General features: G+C 42.4%; 1 protein-coding gene across 3 annotated transcripts; it reads left to right on the top strand.

Annotated features, from left to right (window-relative positions):
* The first annotated feature begins 554 nt into the window (after window positions 1-554).
* Window positions 555-22,875, top strand: HDAC11 (histone deacetylase 11). 3 transcript variants are annotated; one of them, XM_039559070.1, is made up of 11 exons: window positions 564-612; window positions 1,214-1,392; window positions 2,008-2,156; window positions 4,187-4,287; window positions 8,096-8,212; window positions 11,198-11,240; window positions 11,388-11,464; window positions 12,658-12,720; window positions 14,589-14,685; window positions 17,838-18,016; window positions 20,984-22,875. In XM_039559070.1, the coding sequence occupies exons 3-11, from the start codon at window positions 2,090-2,092 to the stop codon at window positions 21,224-21,226; spliced, it is 987 nt and encodes a 328-aa protein (XP_039415004.1). In that variant the 5' UTR covers window positions 564-612; window positions 1,214-1,392; window positions 2,008-2,089; the 3' UTR covers window positions 21,227-22,875. The 3 variants fall into 3 exon arrangements, with proteins under 3 accessions (XP_039415003.1, XP_039415004.1, XP_010408020.1); XM_039559069.1 differs by lacking the exon at window positions 1,214-1,392 and having other exon boundaries at window positions 555-612; XM_010409718.4 differs by lacking the exon at window positions 564-612 and having other exon boundaries at window positions 774-1,392.
* Window positions 22,876-23,589: the final 714 nt, after the last annotated feature.

Here is a 23,589-nt window from a genome sequence, read left to right as displayed (position 1 = left end):
TGTAAGAAACGCTTTTTGTATATATTCAGGCAGGATTAGTTAACTACGCTTAGAAGTTGGCTTTTGATTTGAAACTAGCTTATTTTTCTTGTGTGCCTGAATTCAGTGAAGCTGTCCCTGGGGTGAATCCTGACCTGTCAAAGTCAGCAACAGTTCTGCTGCTGTTAGGTAAGATCACTATCTCACCTTTGTTTTCCTCATTTTGCTGCAGACCTGCTAGGACCTACTGGTATCAACTGTTAATTTTATTTTATAACGAGGGAGGCTCGTATTTTCCTATCCAAAGATACCGTTAGTGCGGCATCACCTTGAGGCCCTTGACGTTGAGTTTTCCTAACTCCCCCAACATTACACCAGCGGCTTGTCCTGCGACTTCTCATTTCCCTTTACAAACGCCGCCTGCGTTACAAACGCTTCTGCATTACGCCGTCCATGGCGAAGGTCCCGCCGATTCCCATTGTAAGCTGGTGTTAGCACACTCCAGCACGGCCGTGGGGCAGCGCCGTGCCCGCGGTGCCGCTCCCGGCCCCGCCCGAGCCCGCCGTGCGCCCGCCCCGCGCCGGGCGGAGCCGCGGCCGCCGCTTCCCTGCGCGACCCAGCGGAGGCGGGGATGTGAGTACGGGCGCCGGGGACGGGAACGGGGAGCAGGACCGGGGACAGGCGGCGGCTCTGGGGGCGGCGGGAGGCCGCGGGCTGCAGTGTCCGGCCTCGGGGCCCGCGGAGCCGCCGGGCCGGGCTGGAGCTGCGGCAGCGCCCGGAGCCCCCGCGGGCCCGGCCTGACACCGGCGGCCCGGCCCGGCCCCGCCCCGGCGGGAGGAGTCCCGCTGGGAACGGGGCGTCCCGCTGGGAACGCGGTCTGTCCCGCCGGGAGCACCTCGGCCCCCGCAGAAACGACCCTGTCTTGCAGCCTCCGCAGGGCCGAGGCCCCAGGCCGCTCTGCCGGGGCCGGGGGTGTCACAGCACCGTCCCCACACCCGCCTTGCATCGCGGGGAGCGCCGAGGGAAGGGGCCGGGGAGCCCTGGCTCGCTCTGTGGGTGGTGTGTGGGCTCCGGGCTGCGGGCTCTGGTGAAAAACCTCCATTGTCCTCGTGTTTCGTTTGGTTTGCTTCTAACAGGGTTTTAAAAGGGTATTTTTTGAGCATGCTTAGACTGGAAATAAGGGGTTTTCTGTTTGTATTGTTCACCTGACAAAAGACTCTTGTGTCTTGCACAGTATGTTGCAAAGCCTTTTCCAAACTTTAAATTTCGAGGAGCAAGAGAGGTCTCGGCATGACTCAGTGACGTGGAGTTTGGGGCACAGAAGGCAACACACAGGTGGTGGAATAGGCTGAGTGTGGACACAGAATCTCCTCTCAGCCTTGGCTTGGCCTGCTGACCCACGTGTGCACACAGGTGTCCACAAACAGTTGGTGTTTGTTTGTAAACAGAGCACAGCATTACCGGGTTTGTGAATGGCTTGTGAAGGAGGGCTGTGAGCAGGCTGTGCTGTCTCTCCTGGTGGTGGAAAAATACAATAATTTGGAGGGGGGGCTAAGGAAAGTTTTGTTTAGGGGTTGCAGGTGTGACACCTGGAGTTAAGGGTGTGTCCTCTTGTTCTATGCTATGCAAATAAAACCCAAGCCTCATTTGTTTGCTCAGGTGGTCACAAAATAGTTTGTTGCTTTCTAGGAAAGGATGCTAGAAATCTTTTGGAGCTTCTATTGTTAGAAGCATTGTGGTTTGTGTTTTGATACAGACTTTGAAATAGGAGTCTAGTCGTGCAGGTATTGAAGGTTATGCTGTCTGCAAACTGAGTGCACCCTTGAAGGTAGAGGTGCTGATTGGTGCACTTGGAAAGACAAGGGGAGAGAACCAAATGTTTCCGTTTTTCTGTTGGAAATACCATCTTCAAGAATTATAAAATCAGTGTTAGTAAGGACTTAAGTTGTAGTTTGGACCTTCAGTGTATAACCCTGTCCCTGGTAAGTGGTTGCTGAAGTGGTGACTGGTGTGTGTTTGCTTGCCAAGGCCCCACAGGACGGAGCTGTACGAAGACCTCCCGTCGGGATGTTGGCCCATCGTGTATTCCCCAGACTACAACATCACCTTCATGGGACTTGAGAAACTGCATCCCTTTGATGCAGGCAAATGGGGGAAAGTCATCAATTTCTTGAAAGGTAAAATGACAGAAGGTGCTTCTTAAAGCAACATTTGCACAAAACCTAAAGAAAATTATGTGGTTAGTGCAGACTTATGTTGGGCTTACCAGACCTGAATTGCAGGGTGTGGCTTTCTGTAGCCTTGTGCTTCCCTGATTTTGCACCTGGTGTAGCAGGAACTGGGGCATTCCTGTGGCTGGTAAAATTCCAGGTGTTAATGATGGTTTGCTGCAGGTGTAACTTAGTTACTCAACTTGGACTGCACACAGGACTTCTCAGGCTTGAGAGAAGTGCAGCTTTAGCACTTTTCGTCTGTTCTTTAGCAGCCTCATCCTATTGCTCTGATGATGTTTGGAAAGAGCTTTGAGGCCCCTCTGGTACAGACAGAGCTTTTTGTGGTGCTTCTAATTATTGCTGTTTAAACCAATTGGAGGATACAGGTAGAAATGCATTAAGGAGATAAAAGTGTAAGAACCAGGGGCAGGATTAGGGCCTGTGAGATCTTGGCATCTCTTCATTTAAAGTATGAGCTTGCTCATCAAGAGTAAAAAAAAAAGCTTTTTCTCTTTCCAAAGGCTGTTGGTTGTCCCAAAGCCAGGCCCCTTCCCTTTATGTGGTCCTTATGACTCCTGCAGCTGATGATCCTTTGCAGTTCAGGATTGCCCTTCCCACTGCAGGCTGACTTGCATTCTTTTAACTGAGGTCAGGTGAATTCTAGCACTAACACACTTAGTAGCTGAGTTTTGGCTTTTTCCTCTAACAACCTTAAATAATTTAGTCTTGGGTTCCTTGACAGTTTTCTTAATTAATCAGAACCTTTGCCTTTCTCTTACTTCCATCTAAAGTCTTTTCCTGCAGCTTTTTTCTGTGTGACATGTCTACTCTGAAGTGTCTCAGGCTTTCACAGAAAATTAGTTTTCCCAGTTGTTTTACTGTCCTTGCTTTGAAAGGAGGAAGAAGGCCCAGGATGCCCCAGAGCACTTGGTTTGCTCTGGCTCAGTAGCAATTCCTGGCAACAGCTGACTTCCCCTGTGCCTTATCACTGAGCAAATCAGCAGTGAACATCTTTCCCAGAGCACCTTCCTCCTGGACAAGGGAGCTGGCAGCAGTTTGGGTCTGTTTGACACCAGTGCATGAATGAAATGTTCCTCAAGCCTCAGTCAGGAGAAACAGAAGCTTGCCAAAACAAATGTTGTTGCAGGTGCTGTTCTTGTATAACACTTCAGAGCAAAATCTCTCAGGTTTCCGAGTTGTTTTCTTTCTCCTCCAAGTATAAAATTAAAGAAGAGATACAGGCTTAGAAGGCTACAGCTGTGTAGCAATTAAATATCAAAATTTGCCTGGGAAGATCAGCGGGATTCCTTATAATTATTGTTTGTAGTGATCGTATGCACTCCTTCTGAATTCTTGGAGTAACTTGCTCTTATAAAACTAAGTTTTTAAATAATCTTTTGGTCTCTAAGGGAAAGACTTAATAGCTGCTCATTGTTTTTTCTTGAAATTACATTGAGGTAGGAGGTGATAGAAGTATCCTAATTAAGCTTGTTTGCTTCCATGAACATCTAAGCTATTACTTTGTTTTGAATTTTGATTTATTACTTTATTCTTCTGTGATTTAGGGGATTAAATCCTAGTACAAACTGTGGGATTTCTTAAAGAATGTTAAAATAATGGTGGATATTTGATGGTACAAGCACCAAGATTTCCCCAGTGTACCAAGCCCTAAACTGTGAGGAGTTGTGTGCTTCCAGTGTGTGTTCATCCTCTGTCATTACCTGTCTGCACTTTCAGTTTAGACAAGAACTTCTCATGGTCTTAGCACACTCTGAAAACTTTCTGTACACAATATTTCTCAAATACCCACTACCTGAACAGCTTACCTCTGACAAGAGGGGCTGTGTTTGGAAAACTTAGAAACTCTGAGCAACCTAAAGTAAACATGACAGAGGAAGTTACCACACTGAGGTCGTAGCAGAGTGTTTGGAGGGGGGACAGGGGGAGCTAAGCAGTGCTGTACAATGCCAATTGTTATTTCTCTCCTGTTGCAGAAGAAAAACTAATTGCAGATGACTTGATTGTGCAGGCACGGGAGGCGACTGATGAAGATCTCTTGGTTGTTCACACCAGGCGCTACCTTAATAAATTAAAGGTGCTGTACCCCTTCGTGTGTTTTTCCAGCAAACTGTCCCGAGCGAGTGTCAATGGCAGTGGGTATCTTGTAGAGTTGTTATAAATCAGCTATACAGATATAGAATGGTGTTTGTTGATACTCTGATAATGTTGTTACTGAGAATACTGAAAGCAAACCACAGAGGTATTAGGCAGCTCACAACATAGATGGGGGGGAAAGAGGGTCTACTATGTGAAATAGGTGTCCTGAAACGACATTTCAGGGAAGTTAAACATAGGGAAAATTGGAATGTCTGAGATGTCAGTAATATTCTTGTTAGTGCCAGGGTTTTAATGTTGAGCCGTGTAAGTTTTGATGTACTCCAGCAAAAGCAGTTCTGAAATGAAAAATACAATGGAAACCACTAACACGGGGTACTTTATTGGATGTTTTCTAATGCAGGGATTGCTTTATGGGGTTTGTGGTTATGTAATCTTGACAGAGCATCCATGCAGGGATTCTGTGGTCAGTCTGTTGGGGGAGGAAGGACTGGCTTCATACTCAGACACTGCCTGTATCAGTGGAATACGCAGAGAGTTGAAAGAGCAGTGTAAGGGCATAACCAAGCACATTATCTGTGTGTGAAGGTTTGCAGAGCCAGCTCATACAGGACTGCAGGGGGATGAAGAGCATTCCTTGTATATTTAGAAATGAAACATCCATTTGTTAAATTTCAGTGTGACTCTAAAACATAAACATGTGAGATCTCTGGTTCTGCATATATATCCAGTCATCTGTGGGTGGAAATGGATAGTAGATGAGTGCAGGGGATATTGCTTTTGCTTTGCAACTCTGCTTGGAGGGCAGAGAAGGGATTTGTAAGAGAAAAGAAATCTTCCATTTCATAATTCAAAAGAAGTTATTTTGAGTCACTTATCCCCTTCCACAGTGGAAGAGTCCTTGGATTGCTATTTCTGGAATGTTTTATTTTTCTGTAGCAGCGATCTGTTATTTGCATGAACTTTTTCATTCTTAACTGCTTTTCTGAGTTCTCTTGTGCCTTCTTCATTCTGTGCTATGAAGTTACATGCAATTTCATGCATCATTAGATTTGATATTATTGCAGCTATTCTTGATATTGAACTTTTAATTCTATAGAACCACCCACCTCTTTTTCCTGAATCACTTCTTTGAAGCAGGGTTTAATGTGCATAGCTCAGTTTGGAATGCCATAATCATATTTTTAGTACCTATGGGATGGCTTGACAGGGAGTTGTCGGTATAAGTTGTGTCTTGGTGGTCAAGACTAGCACTGTTGAGTGTATTCAGATGCGATTAACTGGATATCTCCTCTCCCCCTTTTCTTGAGAGAATATTTCCTGCAAGTGTAGAAACTGGAAGATGTTGTATTGGTCATGGCAGCAGATTGCTGCCAAGCAGCAAAGATAGAAGTGCTTAGTTGCAAAAGAAAAATAATGTCCTAGACATGAAAAAGCCCTGTGAAAACTCTTTATTGCCTTACCCACAGGCTACTGTGCTATTTTTCTTTTAAATCCAGACAAATATATATAAATGGTATAGTTTTATATTAGATCATCTCTGAAGACAACAAAGTTGCTTGCCTTTCTCAGAATGCCCAGGTCTCCTAAAATAATGGATCACTTGAGTGTTCATTTAAAATCTGAGCATGAATTTGGTGGAAAATTCCCTACACTTGCAAGAGTAGGTGGTGTTTGGTGTCTGTGTCTTGCTGCAGCTGAAGAGGCCAGCTGAGCATTGGGCGAAGAGAAACAAAAAGGTGTGCACAAAGTACATCTGCTACTGGAAATCAGTTCTGTGTTGGAAGGAAGGGTCTCCCCGTTTCCCTGCTCAGTCCTTAAAACAAAGTTTGGCCTTTGAATTGAGGTGATTCCCCCTCAGTTATTCCTTTGAAGAATTTAGGTCTCTAAGGTAATGACTGGACTGTGGGTAGTTTGCTTGCAGTACTTTTCCACTTGCTGCCTTTTCCTAGTGTTACGTAAAATAATGAATTTCCTGCATGTCAGCATTCTGAACTTTTGGAAGGAGGTAGGCAATGAGGTTAGAGCCAGTTTAAGAGTGTGTTTGGCCCTTTTTATTTATGAGAAATTCTGTGGTAACACATGTGAACAAACACTGAAATGCAAATGCTGAGGATAAGGCTGGTCTGGGAATTTCATACTCAGACACTGCTGGAAAACAAAACCACCATGCTGAAGAAAAAAGCATGAAACATTCCACAGATTTTTCAGTTACTACGTGGAGAAGCATTTTCCTTCATCTGTAGCTGCCTTCTCGAAGCCCCAGACTTTGCTCCCAGTTGGTGACTTCCCCCAGCTGTTGGGAGTTACTAACCCCAGGACAGCCCAGGGGTGGAGCAGTGAGTGGCAGTGGGAATGGCCCCAGCTGTGAGCAGCAAGCCTGAGAGCCAAACTCCCACCACACCTGGATTTCTCAACTCCACGTAAAAACCTGCAGCTACATAATTGTTTGTTTGAGTCATTATTGCTCCCACTTCTCCCTGTTGTCATTAATTTTACTTTAAATTTCATTAAAATTTCCTGTGTGATTATCGTTCACATTTGAGGTCAAATTTATTTTTTATCCAAATGTGACCTTTTCATTTCCATTTCAGAACAACAGCATTGAATATAGTTTTTAATAATGTGCTTGTTCAAAGGCTAAAATGTCTTGCAAAGGGACTTTATCAAGATTGACTGTACTAAAAAATAATTAAAACACCTCGTGATGGACAGCTGATAATATTGTAACAGAATAATGTCTTGCAAATATAAAAGTAGTGAGAGTTTGAAATGAACTGTTGGCAAAATACAGTTAGGCACTTCATGAACAATGCCAGTCCTTCACCCCATCCAGTAGTACCTGATAATGGAAATATTGATAATGGGGAAGTTATTTTGAGCATCAAAGGACTCTGAGATGGGGATGTGATTCTGTGGTTCAAATTGCCCACACATACATCCTGCCAGCTGTGAACAGCTCAGTGACAGGGCAGCCAATGCCCTCAGTCTCATTACAGTTCCTGATGTGCAGAGAACAGGATCTGTTCAGAGTCTTTGTACAGGGTGGCAAGTCGTAATGCCTGGTCCCTCAATGTTTCAGTACTGGTTGGACAGGTATATTCTTGCTTGTGACTTAGGCTTTGAAATATATTTAGCAGTGTTATCACTGGTAGCAGTGTTAGTGGAAGTTCTTTGAAGTAATCAATGTGTTTGCAAAAAAAGCATTTGCATACTGCAAATATTTTGTGTTCTAACCTTGAAGACTTTTGAACAAAATGTTTCCTTGAAACATTTTCCAAAAGTGTTTAATATGCTAAATAAATTTTAATCAGTTCTCTATGCTAAAGTTACGCTGTGTGTTCATTTAAGTGTTTGAACTTCTTAGTTCAGTTGTCTGTTTGTTTGTGTTTGTTTTCTCCTTGGTACATCCTTTTGATTCCACACAGGAATAGATATTCTAGGTTTGAACAATATATCAAATGTAGCTGGAAGGACATTTCACAATTCTTCCTTCTAATCTGAGGGATATTACATTTTCTGAAATACTACCTTCCTGAAAAATTGCTGATTTAATACTGTTTGATACTAAAATCTGGAAAGTGATGATTCTCATAGTTAAAAACTTGAGGATGAACCTATTTGGAGGTCACTAATAAGAACTGGTATGGTCACTTCCATTTAAAAATATTAAAAATCTTCCTAAGGACCTGTGGGCACCTTTTCAGGAAATAACAACTTCTGAGAGAGCTAATTGTCACCATTAAGCCAGATTACATTAATTGGAACTCTCTTTTTCCCTGTTACAGTGGTCATTTGTTGTGGCTACAATCACAGAAATTCCACCAGTTGCCTTTCTTCCCAATTTTGTTGTTCAGAGAAAAGTTCTGAAACCTCTACGAACCCAGACAGGAGGAACAATAATGGTAAGGTGCCCTTGATCCACTTTTGTCATATTTAAATTTGTTGATCAAACACTGTAAACCTGGAGTTGTACTGTTTATGTAACGCAGATTGTGGAGGCCTGGAGAGGGAGGTGGGGCAGTGCAGAGTCCTGAACATGAGCACAGTTGGCTGCTGTTGGCAGCTGCAAGGGAAGGACATCACTGGGTTCATGGTCTGTACTTTGCAGAAGAGACAGTGAGGGGGAGCCTGGGCAAGCAGGGAGAGATGTGGCAGCCCTTGGGCAAATACAGAAACTGAGATAGTTTTAAACAACATTGAAGTACAGGCAAATTCTAGGAATGGGAGGTTTATAATCAACACTCTAGAAGCTTTTTAAAAGCATATATTAACAAATGACCTTGAAACTGTAGGGGAAGAGATGGATGGTTTGCTTGTTCTTGGGACTAGGTAAATGCTTACATTTTAAAATGTATCATCTTGCTCTTTTAAGTGGTTTTAGTTGATCTACTTTTTCTATCATAAATACTGCAGAAGCAGCCCAGCTGAGCTCAAGTGAGATTTAGCCTCTTTCATCTGAGCAGAACTGTGTTCTACTGAGTAAAAGGAGGGCTCTGCTCTGAAGAGCTGTGTCAGGGTCACCAGACATTTAATTTTGCTTGGGCATTCCCATTAGAGATGTTGAGGAAGTAGGAGGAAAGAAAACAGTGAATAGTTGGAGCCAAAAATGAGTTGTTTAAACCATGTATTGAGAAAGATTCCCTTGCAATCATAAACTGGGAACTAGTGGGATCTTTGTGCCCTGTTTTTATCAATCCTTGTCTTACTGGCATTCAGAACCTCCAGCTTGGTGCTGGGAGGAGATGGGGCCAGTCCCATCTCATTGGGCTGAAACAGTTACGTAAATGGAAGACAAATAATCTCATCTGAAATTATTAATCCTATGGCACAAATAGATCTTTGCCTTTCAGCACCTCTTCCTGAAGGTGGCTGTGGCAGTGGGTGCAAGTGGAAGGGATTGCAGCCTGTGCTGCTTTTTCTCTGCCTTTTTGAAGCCCCTTACTGCCCCACTGTCCTGGGGCTTGGCAAGCCTTTGCCAGTGCTGCCGTGCCAGATACAGGAACAGGGTTTATTGCGACTCCTAGATATCAAAGGTGAGTTAGGCTGGGAAATAGAAACGTTAAACCAACTTTTTTTTAAGGCCTGTTTAAGGATTTGAATTCTGAAAGAACGTGCTGGGTTCTGGCTAAGTCTTTAGATGCATTGGATTATGGTGATAGGCCAGATAACAAAAGTGCTTCCTCCTTGAGTAGGTGTGAACTGGCAAAAGCAGAGATGGGAGAATTTCATATAGTTCAAGGTGCTTAAAAATATTTGGTTGTCACTCAGAGCAAGTCCTGCTGAGCAGGGACCTGCAGAGTTTCCTCTCATTACAGCCATGCTGTCACTGTGAGATTGTCATGGGAATGAAGGGAATGGTCTAAGAGAGAGGTATTTGGGAAGAGTTTAGAGCTTCCTGATGCTCTACCTTGGATATGTCTTGACAGGAGCTCAGTGTGTGTGAAACCTTTCATCCAGCCTGGTTCCAGCCAGGCAATACTTTTCTACAGTTGGGTGATGTTTTTCACTGTGCTTGTGTTATCTTTAACTCACAGGTGTGTGTTCAGCAGTTAGAAATGTGGTCAGGTAGAGGAGGCACCCACAAATGGTCTGTTTTGTCTCATGGCTCCTGAAACGTGGATGCCACTCCTGGGCACTTTGGGATTCCTCTTGAGGCCATATGCTGTTATTTGTACCTTTTCTTTTTCATCATGGGGAGATAAGTATGTGCTTTAAAAGCAATTTTGATTCATCAGACAATAAAATTTGTACAGTCCAAGTCAGAAGTGCAATTTTCTGCTATTCCTGATGGGCCTGTTTATTACAAAAATTCCTGTTGAGTTTCTCGACTTTTTAATGATATTTTAGCAATGTGGGAAGATTGGGTTTTGGTGAGGAATCCCTAGGAAATGTGATAAATCGCAGATAATGTGTTCTCCCTGGGACTTAATGGGTTTTATAGTTCAGAAACTGCAATCTCTCCCCAAGATCTAATTTGTGTAAGTTGGCATGATCATAGCAGGATCATGTTTACCATCCCAATAGTTATCCTAGTACTGAATTAAAACTGTTCAAATGTAAATATTGGTTATGAAGACTTCATAACTGCCCAAACTTCATTTTGTCTATGATGTGTAATTTGTTCTTTCCAGGACTATGGACAAAAAACCCATCAATTTTAAAATATTTTCTCTTTTTTTTTTTTTTTTTTTTAATTTTAACTAGTAATGTCTTCATTATTTTTAACAGAGCAGTTAAAGAATGCTGCGCTGAAACAGTTGTTTGACTCTTCCTGGCCAAAGTAATCAGGTTTTTCAGTTAAAATTCCATCATTTAAGCCTTGTGTACCACCTCTCCGTCAATACTTTCCCTTCCCTGAATGTCATTTGAGTTCCAAGGAGAGATACAGGCACGTTTTTCCTGTACTGGAGGGGAAAAGATCAATAATATTCTATACGCTGCATGCTCTGTCATATAAAAAATAAAAGAAGTTTCAGGACACTTCATAGTGGAGCACTTGTCTGGCTCCCTCCCCAGCTGGAACCGTGGTTTTTTTGTGTCTGTGTTCCAGGATTTTGGGCTTACATTCCTCTGTTTGTACATGAACAGGAAAGGCATCAGGAGCTTCTTCCTCATTTTTTACTCTTCCCAGCACTGCACTTTCCCTTTTCCAGCTGCCAGACAAGGAAATACAGAAGACATAGCAAATATTCTTTCAGCTCCTTATGCTGAGGGTAGTTTTGTCAGGCTTGTACTCAGGGATCTGGTTCAGAATGACCTCCAGTGGCAAAAGATCCAGAAATTCCGGGGGCGTGTTGGAATGCCAGGAGTGATTTGGAGTGGAAGCAGATATTGTTAACTGTTGCCTCATTCATTTATAGAATTCCAACTGTAAATTTTTTTTTAAGGCAGGAAAACTTGCTGTGGATAGAGGCTGGGCCATCAACGTGGGTGAGTACAAATTCAGTGATACCTTAAATGGTGTGTTGAAAGCATCTGATTTTCATTTACATCTCTTTGCAAAGCCCATCAATGTTTTTAGTATCTGGCTTTTGTTTAGTATGTGGCTTTTCATCCCTTCACCATTTTCCTGTTCAGGGGGTGGTTTTCATCACTGCTCCAGTGACAAAGGGGGAGGATTTTGTGCTTATGCTGACATCACACTGGCTATCAAGGTAAGAACTACTCTTAAACCACTGTTTCCTGCTGTTTGTGCAAATGGAGGAGGAGAAATCCACGTAAATTCCTAAGAACTAATTTACATCCTAATTGGAGAAAATGAAGCAATCTCCAGATGGGTTGGAATAGGAATATGCAGTGTTGTAAAGTGGAAGAGAAGAGCTGCAGGGGTCAGAATTATCAATGTAAATGTGCACCACTATAATTGCATTGATAATGTTGTCTTGCAAAAACCACTCCAATCAAACCAGATGGATTTCTAATATCCTCAGTGATAATTCACCTGGCCTTGCACGTGAACCTGGAAATTCCACATTGGTTTCAGTGGTTACAGGCAAGACAAATGCAGAGACAAAAATCCCCTCTCTGAATCAAGCTGCACCATACAGGGCTCAGACTGGTTCAGATTCATGAATAAAAATGTGAGTGACTCCAAAATAGTCACCAAATGGGAATGAATACATTTGGTATTTAGCTGTTGAATGGCTGAAGTAAGAGCCTTCTGCAATTAGGGCTTATTTTTATCAAATGAGCTGTGGCATATTTGTATACTAGAATATTTATAAAGTATCAGTAATAATCAAACATTAAAGAGCTCTAATGACTGCAGCACACCATGTGACATAACATCCTAATTTCTGTACGTGGTAATTTGCAGAAAAGTAATCCACAGTGTTCTTTTTTCACCTACCATTAAAATACAGATTGAGAAATTATAGTGGGTGACAGTTTGTACAAAATCTTTGGGTTTTACCATGTCTATTTTAAAGATAGTAACTTAGCAAAGCTAAGACTCAAAGAAGTAAAAACCATTGTTTTTTCTCCCCAGACAGAATAGGAAATGAATTCTGTCACTAAAAGTGGCTCTAAGGCATGCAGTCCTTACAGCAGCTTTTCCTAACCAATGAATTTTAGGCTGTTGCAGTTGGATGCTGTCACTGGTTCCACTCCAGCCTCTGGATACATAGGGTTTTTATTTTAACAAAAATTATCTTTTTATGTCAAATAATGAGATGTTGTAATTAAATGTATGAGAATCATGTCTCAGTTTATTTGGTGACTGAAACAGATAGATGGGCCCTACATTAAAATTACAGCAGTCATGTACTGTGCAATCTTCGAGCCTCCAGTTCAGTCTGTCACCTAACTTCACAAACTTCTCCGTGTTTTTCTTTGCTTATACATCCAGTTCTTATTTGAGAGAGTACCAGGAGTGTCTAGAGCCACAATTATTGATCTGGATGCCCATCAGGTGAGTAGTTTACCTGTATTCAGTGCTTACAGATGTTTTGCTTGAAATTCAAGTGTGTGATAAATACGTTTTTTTAATACAAGTGTAAAGTCATAGACTACAAAGTTAATCAGAGATTATGAAAACTGTGAAGAGTTGATTCTTCAATTATTTTATGCTCCAAAAGGCTCTTAAGCCAGTTTAATAAAATTAAGCTGAGTTGCAGCTCCATCATGTGGCTGCATGTAAAAATCTTGCTGCGTTGCACTCACGGTCTCCAGGGATGAGAAACAAGGATCTCTCCAGACAATCCCAGCTAGTTCAGAATGCCTGGTCACTGCAGCAGCCTCTGCAGGGGAGGGATTTGACCTTCAGTGGTTTAATTTTAAGCCTGGCTTCAGGCTAATGAAGTAAAGGATCCATCCCTCTTAACCTGGTGAAGTGATTTACTGTAGTACTGAGATCAAATCTCAGCTTTGGTGGGATTTGCAAAATAAATCCTGGAAGGACAGAAATGGTATTTTTAGAAAAGCAGTTAATGCACCAAAGTGATGTCCAACCTGAGGCATTTTTCAGGTGATTTATAATGTGTAAAGAAACCATTTTTACACAGCTCCATGGCACTGAGGAAGCCTAATGGCAGCACGTTTTTCATCTTCTCTCGTTTCTCTTATCTGTGTCCTAAAATTACCATGATAGCAGGACATAGATTATGCAGTAGAAAGATGTTTTGTGTTCATGGTTCTCTTCAGCCTCTCTGTCAGGGTGTGGATAGGTTTGGTTTTGAAAAATTCTTGGAATGTATTTTGGTTTTCAGATGTGTTGGTAGTCTCAGTGTGCACATTAAATCACCTCTTGTTTCCTTTCTTTGGGGGATGAGAGGTGTCTGAAGTAGCTCAGCAGATCCTGTTTAACAATGCAGATATTCTCATCTCTTGACTGTTCCAATTCTTAGTGCAGTGGTGAGTTTCACCATTCATAAGGAAATGGTTCCCCCAGAGGCTTTCATATTCCTAGGCTTGTGTGCATGAACTGTTCATTTGTGGACCAAAGATGCTGAAGAAATAAATAGAGTTGTCATTTTTTAGCATAAAAACTGAATTACAGGAGATATACCTAGGGAAATGTCTGTTTCTGTAGTTCTAGTGAAATTCTGGGGATAGGGGCTGTGGTCCTGTATGATACACTGATTGAAACAAAATTATCTTAGTGATTGCTGTGGTAAAATGATTTTTATATTAGTGAGAAAAGTCTAAGTGAGAACCAAAAGAATAGTATTTACGTTCAGAAATGGGGAGGGGGAACCATTCCAAATCTGAGTTTACTCTTGAGCATCCCTCTTTACAGCCAGTACAATTTTTTGTAGGGAATTTCTGGTGTTAAACTGTTGGATTGTTAGTGTTTGTAGTTTTTCCAGGGATTACTTATCTCACCAAGGCTTGAGTTACCAGGAGAGCTGTAGTCTGCTGTGTTTATTCATTAATTCTTAAGTAAGAATACTCAGTATCCCTGCAGCAGTTGAAAGTGACTTTTTCTTGCACAGCTGGAAGGTGGTAGATCTTTTTGGTGGTCACAGTTGCTTTGGTGGTGCTGTTGAGGACAATTAGCTTCTGATTTTTCCTTATTTTCTTACATGTGTACTGAGATCTAGGCTAATTACCTTCACAGAGAGACAAGGATTTTGTTTGTGGTAAGAGCTGTAGTCCTCAGACTCATACTGTCAAACCCCCCAAAACTCCACACCTCAGAATAACCTCCAGGACTAAATACGAGAATGACACAGGAGTTCTGAATATTAGAACTTTTGTAGTGTTAATTTCTCTAGAATTTGCAGTGTATTTAATTCTGTGTTGGCATGCTAGGAATAGCTAACTGTAAATTTCCTTCAGGGAAATGGCCATGAGAGGGACTTTATGGATGATCCTCGGGTTTATATTATGGATGCATACAATAGATATATTTATCCAGGGGATGGTTTTGCTAAACGTGAGTATAATTGAAATTCATCTTCCCAAATGTACCAGACCTACTGTGTTGTTACATAACTTCTTCATTTACTACTACGCTTCCTTGCAACAACATCACCTAGATTTCTTTATTTTTTTTTTTTTTTAAATGTCACATCATTTTCACTGCTCACTGTGATCTGTCACACCAGTGTTAATGCTGCAGTGTTGTCCCTCACGTCAGGAATGACCTTCTGGAGTGCAGGGTGTGGGGAGGTGTTCAGTGGATGTTGTTAGCAGTCCATTCCAAAGCTTGTGCCAGCCTTGGAGCAGTGAATTGAGTAATCCTGTGATTTGAAGAGACTTGTTAGAACTTCATCTTTCCCTTACGTTACATTTATGAGAGAGCTCACTGAGGATTAGCTGATACTGTGTAAAAAGATTTCATGTTCTTTTGACAGTGAAGTTACAACATATTTGGGTGTTGCCTTCCCAGTAGAACTTGTTTGATAAGCTTGTAGGAAACGAGCTGCCTCTGAATGTGACACAAGGTGAGAAGCAAAGCAAGTCCTGGAATAGACCCATAGAATTTAAAGTTGGAGAAGCCCTCTGAGGTCGTGTCCAACCATTCCTCCAGCACTGCCACCACTGACCAGTATCCCCAAATCCACACTGTTAAATCCCTGCAGGGATGGGGACTTCCCCCTTCCCTGTCATACCCATGCTTGATTTGGTTTGGTTGTGGTTTGTTTTTCCTCCTGTACTTGTCTGTTGTGACCTGCCACAGTTAATTAGTGAGGCTTTGATAATGGTTAAATTGGAATGCAAAAGCCCCAAGTTTATTTGGCCTTCGATTCTGTTACACTGCCACTTATTGCAGACTTAATTTGTTCACTGAGTCAGGGGTTGCTGGGGGAGTTGTTCTGCTGTTGGATTCCTTCAGTGATGCTGTCCTTCTGAAAAACCTACTTCATTTGGATTCTTGACAAGAATCAGGTGCAGTGCATTGCACTGCTGTCTTCTGACTAGTAAAGATGCTAAGAATTGTAGTATTTCAAGGTTTTAAACTAAAAAATGACCATTTAAAGCACACCATGTCTGGAGGCAGACAAATTGCAAGCAAATGTGGGGGGTTTTCCCCCCAAGAAGAGCATCCCTTTATTCATTTATCACATGGCAACATTTGAACAGATGGATTAAGACCAAAACAGAGTCAGTCCTTGCTAGCAAATCTGAACCCCTGAGCTGCAGTACCACCCTGAACACCAGCATTCCCTTTCTGCAGATGAAGGATGAGGTGCACAGGGCTGGGCCAGAGCCATGTGAGTGTGTAGTTCTTGCAGTTTGCATAAGAATGTCTAAATAGGCTTTTTGTGGGTAAATCCCTTAAACCCTTCCTGCTAGGTGACAGGGAGAGATGAGATCACAGAGGGAATCCCTTTGAAGAGGGGCAGAGGCTTGAACATTAGAGTTTGAAGCCTTAGGGTAAACTCCAACTGATCACTGTCTCCTTGGATTTCCTGCCCATTTTTTCCATATTTTATTGCAGGAGCCTTTTCTACACATTTTTTTGCCCCATGCACTTCATTAGGGAAGGGAAAAAAGGGAGCAGCTCACCATAAGCATATTGAGTCCTAGGGGGAAGCAGTGTGGAATTACACAAGCTTAGGAGGAGAAAGGATGGATGAGGAATAGGACCAGTTCACTGAAGGGTAAGCAGGAAAAGCTGAGACTCTGAGTTCAGGCCTTAAAAGGCCTCACTCTTGGTCTGAGTGGCATTTTACAGAGCTGTAGAGGTGCTGTCAGTGCTTAGCAGGAGAGGGTCCAAAGGCCATGAGCGCATGCAAGGGCTGTGTTCCTTCCACCCTCCAGCCCCATCCCTCTGTCCCTCAGGGCTCCCAGTTGTGGGTAAGGACCGATCCCTGCAGTTCCTTGTGCGTGGCGAGGGCAAGAGGCCAGTGAAGGCACAGAATCCTAGTCACAGTCTCTCACCTTCCTCATGGTTTCATCACAGCAATCCTTGTCTGTCCCCAGCCACTGTGTTCTCTCCTCTACAGCTCCATCCACCCAACAGATTCCTTACCCTCAGGAGGCTTCAGTGCTGTTCAGCACAGCTGTGCAGACTTACAGGAACATTCCTGTAACAATAGGAAAAGAATTCAGGAAAATACTGTAAAGAAACAAAAATCTTTCAAACTAATGTGGATGCAATGTAAAATAATGGGATGAAAAAGAAGAGCTTCACTGATGCTGAACAAGGATAGAAAGCAGAGCAAAAGGCAGCAATCACAAGAGTAATTAAGTGTCATTCTGTGTTGAGTGCATTCTTGCACACTTGGTGGGGGCTGAATCCATGTTTAAGGTGTGAGACTGCACATCCTTTAATTCGAGGCAGAGGGTGTGGGGAGGCAGAAGTCATCCCTTGAAACAGCTCTGGCAGGGGTTCAGTTAATTCAGGGCTGGAGTCACATCCCTCCATAAAAGCACGCAAAACTCGGCTGCATAACCTTGGGTTTCTTTACCTTCTCAGCCTTCATTTTCTACTTCTATTGCTTTATTAGAAATATTAGAAATAATTTGATTTAAATTAAGAATTGATATTTGCTCTTCTGGTAGGATTACAGGGTAAGAACATTAAATTGAAAATGCTTGGGGCAAAGCTGAATCTTGTTATACATTCATAAAGCAGTTCACATAAATTCATGATCCCTTGCTGTGAAGTTTTGAGTGTTGTGATAAAAATAAAACATCTTCATAATTTCTCAGTGATAGTTATCTTTTCCCCCCAGCTGTTTCCTCTGCAATAGCAGTTCAGTGTTTTCTTTGCCTTACACTTTATTTAGGTTACTTTTAATTTAATAATTTTCTTTATGATTTCACTCCTGATTGGTAACTGAACTTGTAGATCAGCTGTTTTTCAATAACATTTTTCATTTGCATCTCAGATTGGGTTTTTTTGCCCTGCATCTGATTTTCTTTCTTCAGTGGAATTTTTTCAAGGTCATTGTGCTTTACATTTGCTGGGAAAACAAGTAGTTGAATAATTTTCTTTAATTCAAGTGTCTGTGAAAATGCAATGTCTTGAGAGAGCTTCCAGAAATGTAACTTTTTTTGCTTGCTTACCTAAATTGTGCATTTTCTTCCAAAGCAATGCTTTGTTTATTGAGCAGTGCTTGGTTTGTTTTCCCTCAGGTGCCATAAAACGCAGAGTGGAGCTGGAGTGGGGCACAGAGGACGCCGAGTACCTGCAGAAGGTGCACACCCACGTGGAAGGAGCCTTGAACGAGTTCAAGCCTGACATCGTTGTTTATAACGCTGGCACTGACATCCTGGACGGGGATCCCTTGGGAGGCCTGGCCATTTCCCCCCAGGTGTGTGTGACCCCGAGCAGCACAGCCTCCCTGTGCGGGCTGGGGCTGGAGGGAGGGACACTGCCCCGGGCACAGCAGTTCCTGTGACACACACACACATCCATCTCCCTTGCTTTTTCACCCTTCTCTTCCTTGTTTCTCCCTGACTCTTAAGTATTTTTGTTCTTCTGGTGCCTGTTCCAGTATCATTCATCTTCTCTCTAAAATCCACTGATTTCCAACACCCACACAGTAACCAGAGATACGTATATTTTCACACTTCGCCTGACTTCTATTTTCCCTGCTTGGTTTATTCTTTCTTTGTTTCTTTTTTCCCCTCACATGACCCATTTTGCAGTGTATTTCTTTTGTCACCTGGCCCCAGTGTGTCTCTTACACTTAATTTCCTCTGTAGCACTCCCAGCTGTTTTAAACTACCCTCGTAGTTATAACAATTTTGTGCAGCCTGGCTGTGTGTTCTTAGCAGATGAACAAATATTTTCCTTTTCTTGATTCTTTCCTTTACAGATGCTGTTTACTTTCCCCAGTCTGGTACCAGACTCAAATTTTGGTTTAATATGTAAATCTTCATAGAAGTCTTCACCTTTCTGCTTTTCTTAAAATAAACAAAAATTTAGAGTCCTCTTATTTCTTTTATGGGTTTTAGTGAGTCCTTCTCTGTCAGTTCCTCTGTGCTGTGTCTCTCCTGTTTCACGTTTAGGTCTCTGTAATGGCCCCCAGATCAATGCTGGAAAGGGCTTGTTTGATCTGTGAGCTCTCAGGTTCCCCTCATTGAGCCACCACTTGATCTGTTCAGTTTTCATTCTGTTCAGTTCTCTTGCATGAAGGAAGAGCTGAGGGACTTGGACTTGCTTGGTTGGGGCCTTGGGGAGGAGATGGCCTGAGGTGTGGTTTGGTGAAGCAGAGCCCTCTGCAGAGCAGTGGCCACCAAGGGAAGTGGCAGCTTGGTCATAGGTGGGGTATACTTTGAGATTTTCCTTTAAAAGGAATCCAAATTTCTGCACTTGGAGAAGGAGCAGTGTTAACTGCCAAGACAAATGAGTTGCTGTAGCTTTCTGGGTGCTCTGCAGACAGAGAACGTAAGGATGGAGGAAGAAAGGGGAAGGAGCTTCCCTGGCCACGAGGAGAGGTGAAAGGCACAGGGTGCCATTCTCTGCACAGCTGGAGGGAGCTCAGGCCTTTGGTGTCTGCACTGAGGGCAGGGCCCTTGTCTCTGCTGTGTAGCTGTGAAGGCTTGAAATCGCGGTGCTGGAAAGGCATCGTGCCTGGAGGGTCCCTCTCTTCAAAGCTCTGTAGTCCAGTCTTCAGTCCTACTCCTGTAGATGTCATTTATGTTTTAAGCTCCTGCTGCAGTGTTAGTTCTGCTCAGAATTAGGCTCCTCAGAGTGCTCTGAGTGATGGTTTCCTGGTGCTTGAGGCTGCAGAAAAGCCTGTGGTGCATCAGCTGAGTCCCTCTTCCCTTTGTTTGGAAGTGGGAACTGTGCCAGGCTGTTGTTTTCCACAGAAATGTGGGAATAAGCCCATGTTTTCCCCTCAGTTCCTCCAGGCTCCCCCTGGAGCTGCTGGAGCAGTGAGGCTCCTGGGAGCAGTGGCTGCTTCCCGTCCTGGTGTGGGATAATAGTGATGCATCCCCTGATGGGTCCCCAGGGCCCTACAGCTCCTTCTGTAATTCTGTTGCTTCCTTTAAGGATCTGTTTCTAATAGAATTCTTCATTTTCCTTTGTCTTACTGTTCATTTGTTATTCCTGGTTCTTTCACAGGGCTGTGTCAGACTGTGCAGTGAACAATACTCTTGTATGGTTTTACAAGATACTTTTTTTTCTGCTGAATTTGTATTTTATTCTTTACCATCTGTTTGTGGTCTGATTAATGGTAGGGTGTTATTTCTTGATGTGCTTCCACTCTTCCTTTAGCCAGCCTGAGCAGTGCATGATCATTTTGAAGCACTTTTGCTGCTGCTTCCTTAATTGTTTGTATTTGATTGCATTGTGATGCCTTTTCCCTTCTCCAGCTTTGCAGTTACTGAAGCTTTGAGCTGTCCATTGTAAGCTGTTGTCAGTTGTGTTGCTAGTTTTTTGGGTTTTGGGGGTTTTTTTGAGGAGTTGTGATGAGTTACATGTATCTGGAACTCTCTTTTACAAAAGTAGGTTTTAATTCTGTTCTCACTCATTCCTGAAATATTTTTCACGCTCGTGCTTATTTCAAACCCAGAAGACTCACACTCTGCTCTTGTCTGGGTTCAATGGCAGTACAGCACCTCCTGGGCAGCAGTCTTCGTTATTTTTTAGTTTCATACCTTTCTCCTAGTAAGAAATTATTTAGAATTTATTTTCTTTTTATGGATTTACCGTTGCTTGCATTCTGCAACTTCCCCTTCAGCCATAGATTCTTCTGACAGTAACCACGGGCTCTTATTAAAGAAACTGGGACTTAAGATTCAGTCAGTGATTGTGAATGTGTAAAATTTGATTGAATTTTGGGTTCTTCTGTAGGACTGTGAAATTCTGATCAAGTTGCTAAACTTTTGACAGAGGGTGCTGTGCAAGTTGGGCACAAACTAAAGCACTTGGAATTCAGACAATCTTTCCTAGTCGCAATTCCTCACCTGGGATATAGGGTGAACACTTGTAAAATTTGCAGTCAGTTTAGATTTTATGGCCTTTGAGCAGGAATTCTTGTAGGAATTTGTACTAAAGACTTTTATCTGCTCTGTCCTCCAAAACAAGTCAAGGATATTTGATTTTCTGGGGGTTTTGAGGGGTGGTGTGCTTGTTGTTTTTTTGTTTTTTTTTTTTTTTTTAATGATTATGCATGGAAACCAAAACTAACAGGGCTTCCAAATGAATTTTTAATTACTACTGTAAACTGTAACGCTTAAACACTTACCAAGCATCCAGTGGTCTAAATCTGTAAAGCACAGGCTGGAAGTGAAGTATCATGCTGCTGTCACTTACTTTGGCTGTGCAGGGCATTGTGAAGAGAGACGAGGTGGTGTTCAGGGCTGCCCGGAGCCGCAGGATCCCCATCCTGATGGTGACATCCGGCGGGTACCAGAAGAGGACAGCGCGGATCATCGCCGACTCCATCCTCAACCTGCACAGCCTGGGCCTTCTGGACAAGGAGCGGGCAGCCTGCGGAGTTGGCAGTTCCAGCATGGATCAGATGATCAGAGACTCTGCTAAGGACTTCAGCAACTTGGCACTGCAATGACAGGCCACTAAATGTTAGTCAGATAACCCAGAGACAATACAGAGTAACTGTGTCTAGCTCCTGAGTTTATCTTGGGCTAAGGCAACACATCCTTTTAAGCTAATTGAGATATGCACTCAAGGGTACTGTCTTTGTGTCTAATATTGCTGTAGAAAGCTTAATTTGCTTCTCTGATTGGTATGGGGGGATCTGTTATGTTGGAAGAACTATGCAGTTGGTATCCAAAGACTGTCCCAGCCCTGCTTCAGATGGTGCAGCACAGGGTGAGGTAGAAGAAATATGGCCTAAAGGTACTGTTTCGTGGGGTTTTTTAAATACTGCATTTTATTTATTGCTTTTTAAATTGAAATACTGTTATAAAACGAGTTCTGTGCAGACTTCAGCTGTCAGTTTAACACTAAAGGGAAGTGCAATACTGTAAAAGCCAGGGCAGGTTTGCAGCTTTGAAGCCATAGAAAGTTAGAAGAAATGTTTGTAAACTCATAGTTTATTCCTGTTGTGGATAGTGACTTAAATCTTGCTCATAAGCACCTTGTGAAAAAGAATATGAACGCCCTGTGGCTCCATATGCAAGTGAGCCATAAGGGCTCACCATTACCAGTCTGGTGTTTCAGATGAGCTCTGCATGTGACAGGCAGTAGTTCCTATGCACTGCAGCTGACAGATAAAGAAACTACAGGCAAATGAAAGCTGATCTTAGAGTTCTGAGCAACCTCGCAGAAAAAACTATGTAGAAATACAGGCTGTCTTTTTATTGCCAGCTTGCCATGTATAAAACAGTGAGGAGTACATTTAAATTCTTTTTCCCCAACTAGTGCTGTGGTTTTCACTTGCTCAGAGAGCAATGGTACTTTGCAGTTGCAGTCATGGTTGGTAAGCAAACCCTTCATTATTACTGTTCATTGAGGATTACAGTGACATTTCTACATTAAAGTAATGTGCTAACTTTATATGGAGCTTCTGGGAGGATTTGGGAATACAACAGTGTATCCAAAGCAAATTCAGTTGCACTACCTGTGAAGTTTGGCTTTCTTGAAGTTGGTATATTTTGCATTAGGTACTGTTTGTAGCAGTGGGTTGTAAATGTACTAAACTGTGTATTTTGCAAGAGCTTTTATAACTTCCAAGTATTCACTGATTTGTACTACAAGTTTTACATCGTGTTTAGGTCGGAGCCGTCCTGTGAGGGAGCACCAGGATTTTCCTTGTAGTAGAGTTGTTGTGTAAGATACTTACGGAATGTTTAATTCTAATTATAATACTTACCTCATTTAGTGTTCATGTTTAGATCATGGGGTTTGTCAGTTGTAGGAATTGCACAATTGCTATAAATACCTGCTTTAAACCAGATCTGACCTATTGCACTAAGATTGAGTTGCTACACTGGGATTAAAGAGCACTTTTAAATTTCTTACTAGAAGGACCATTAGAGTACGACTAATGTTGAGATTTATTTTTTCTATGCTGTCTGATGTTACTGAAAGATGTTGTTATTCTTTCATATAATTTTTATAAAATTCTAGATTACATTTCTATGAACTAAACCCCATCATAGCACCATATGGTCTTTCCCCAAACATTTGCTGTTTGTGTTAACATGTTTCTATAATTTCCCCTCAGTGGAGATTAAAATGGTATTGAACAATGCTGACTGACTTCTTGTCACTTCACATGGATCTTGGCTGTCAAAAAGTTTGACTGAAAGACAAGGAGATGTATTTTTCATACTTAAAATGTGGCTGAAACTACAGCAAGTCTCAAGGGTGAGTAGTACAAGGTTTGTCAGCAGCTTCTCTGAGAGTTCAGTGGTGACTCCTTAAAGAGAGCTTGCAAGTTTTTGTGTCCAAATACTTCTTAAGATGTCGTTATAAGGGGTTAAAATCACTTTCTAATTACAAGTTCTATTTCATTGCCTACATTGTAAGTCCTAATCTAAGTATTTTAGTATTACAGGTGTTAAACTGGCAACTGAGCTTCTGATAAGGCTGCAGTAGTTTTAGAGGCTTTTTATAAATCAGTGTCTTTTCAGAGAGCTGAATGTTTGCAGCAGAGCCTGCTGGCTCTCAGACTCACCTGTGAAATTTCTGATAAGCAGCACTGACTGCATTTGTGTTCATTGTAAAGTTACAATTGGAAAACACACCACTCCTTCGTATTTCCAAAAACGTGGTGCCTTAATACAGAAATGGAAGAATACTGTGTGTGGAATTTTATCTTTGAAAGCTCCTGTATCTTACCAGATACATGGTATCCTGTGCTTTAATTGGGTTCCTCTGCTGCAATAATCTCTGTTAGATGAATAAATCAGTGCACAATGCTTCCAAAAGATGCAATTATTAATCACGAGCTGTTTATAAATGGAC

This window comes from Corvus cornix, chromosome 12 (genome assembly GCF_000738735.6).
Source record: "Corvus cornix cornix isolate S_Up_H32 chromosome 12, ASM73873v5, whole genome shotgun sequence".
In the NCBI taxonomy this organism is placed as follows: Eukaryota; Metazoa; Chordata; class Aves; order Passeriformes; family Corvidae; genus Corvus; species Corvus cornix.
This window is presented reverse-complemented; position numbering and strand designations above follow the sequence as displayed.

Excerpts from the sequence above, each read along its gene's own strand:
- HDAC11 (XM_039559069.1), top strand. Across the intron at positions 2,157-4,186 it reads AGTCATCAATTTCTTGAAAG|AAGAAAAACTAATTGCAGAT; the intron begins GTAAAATGACAG and ends CTCCTGTTGCAG. Across the intron at positions 12,721-14,588 it reads TTGATCTGGATGCCCATCAG|GGAAATGGCCATGAGAGGGA; the intron begins GTGAGTAGTTTA and ends AATTTCCTTCAG.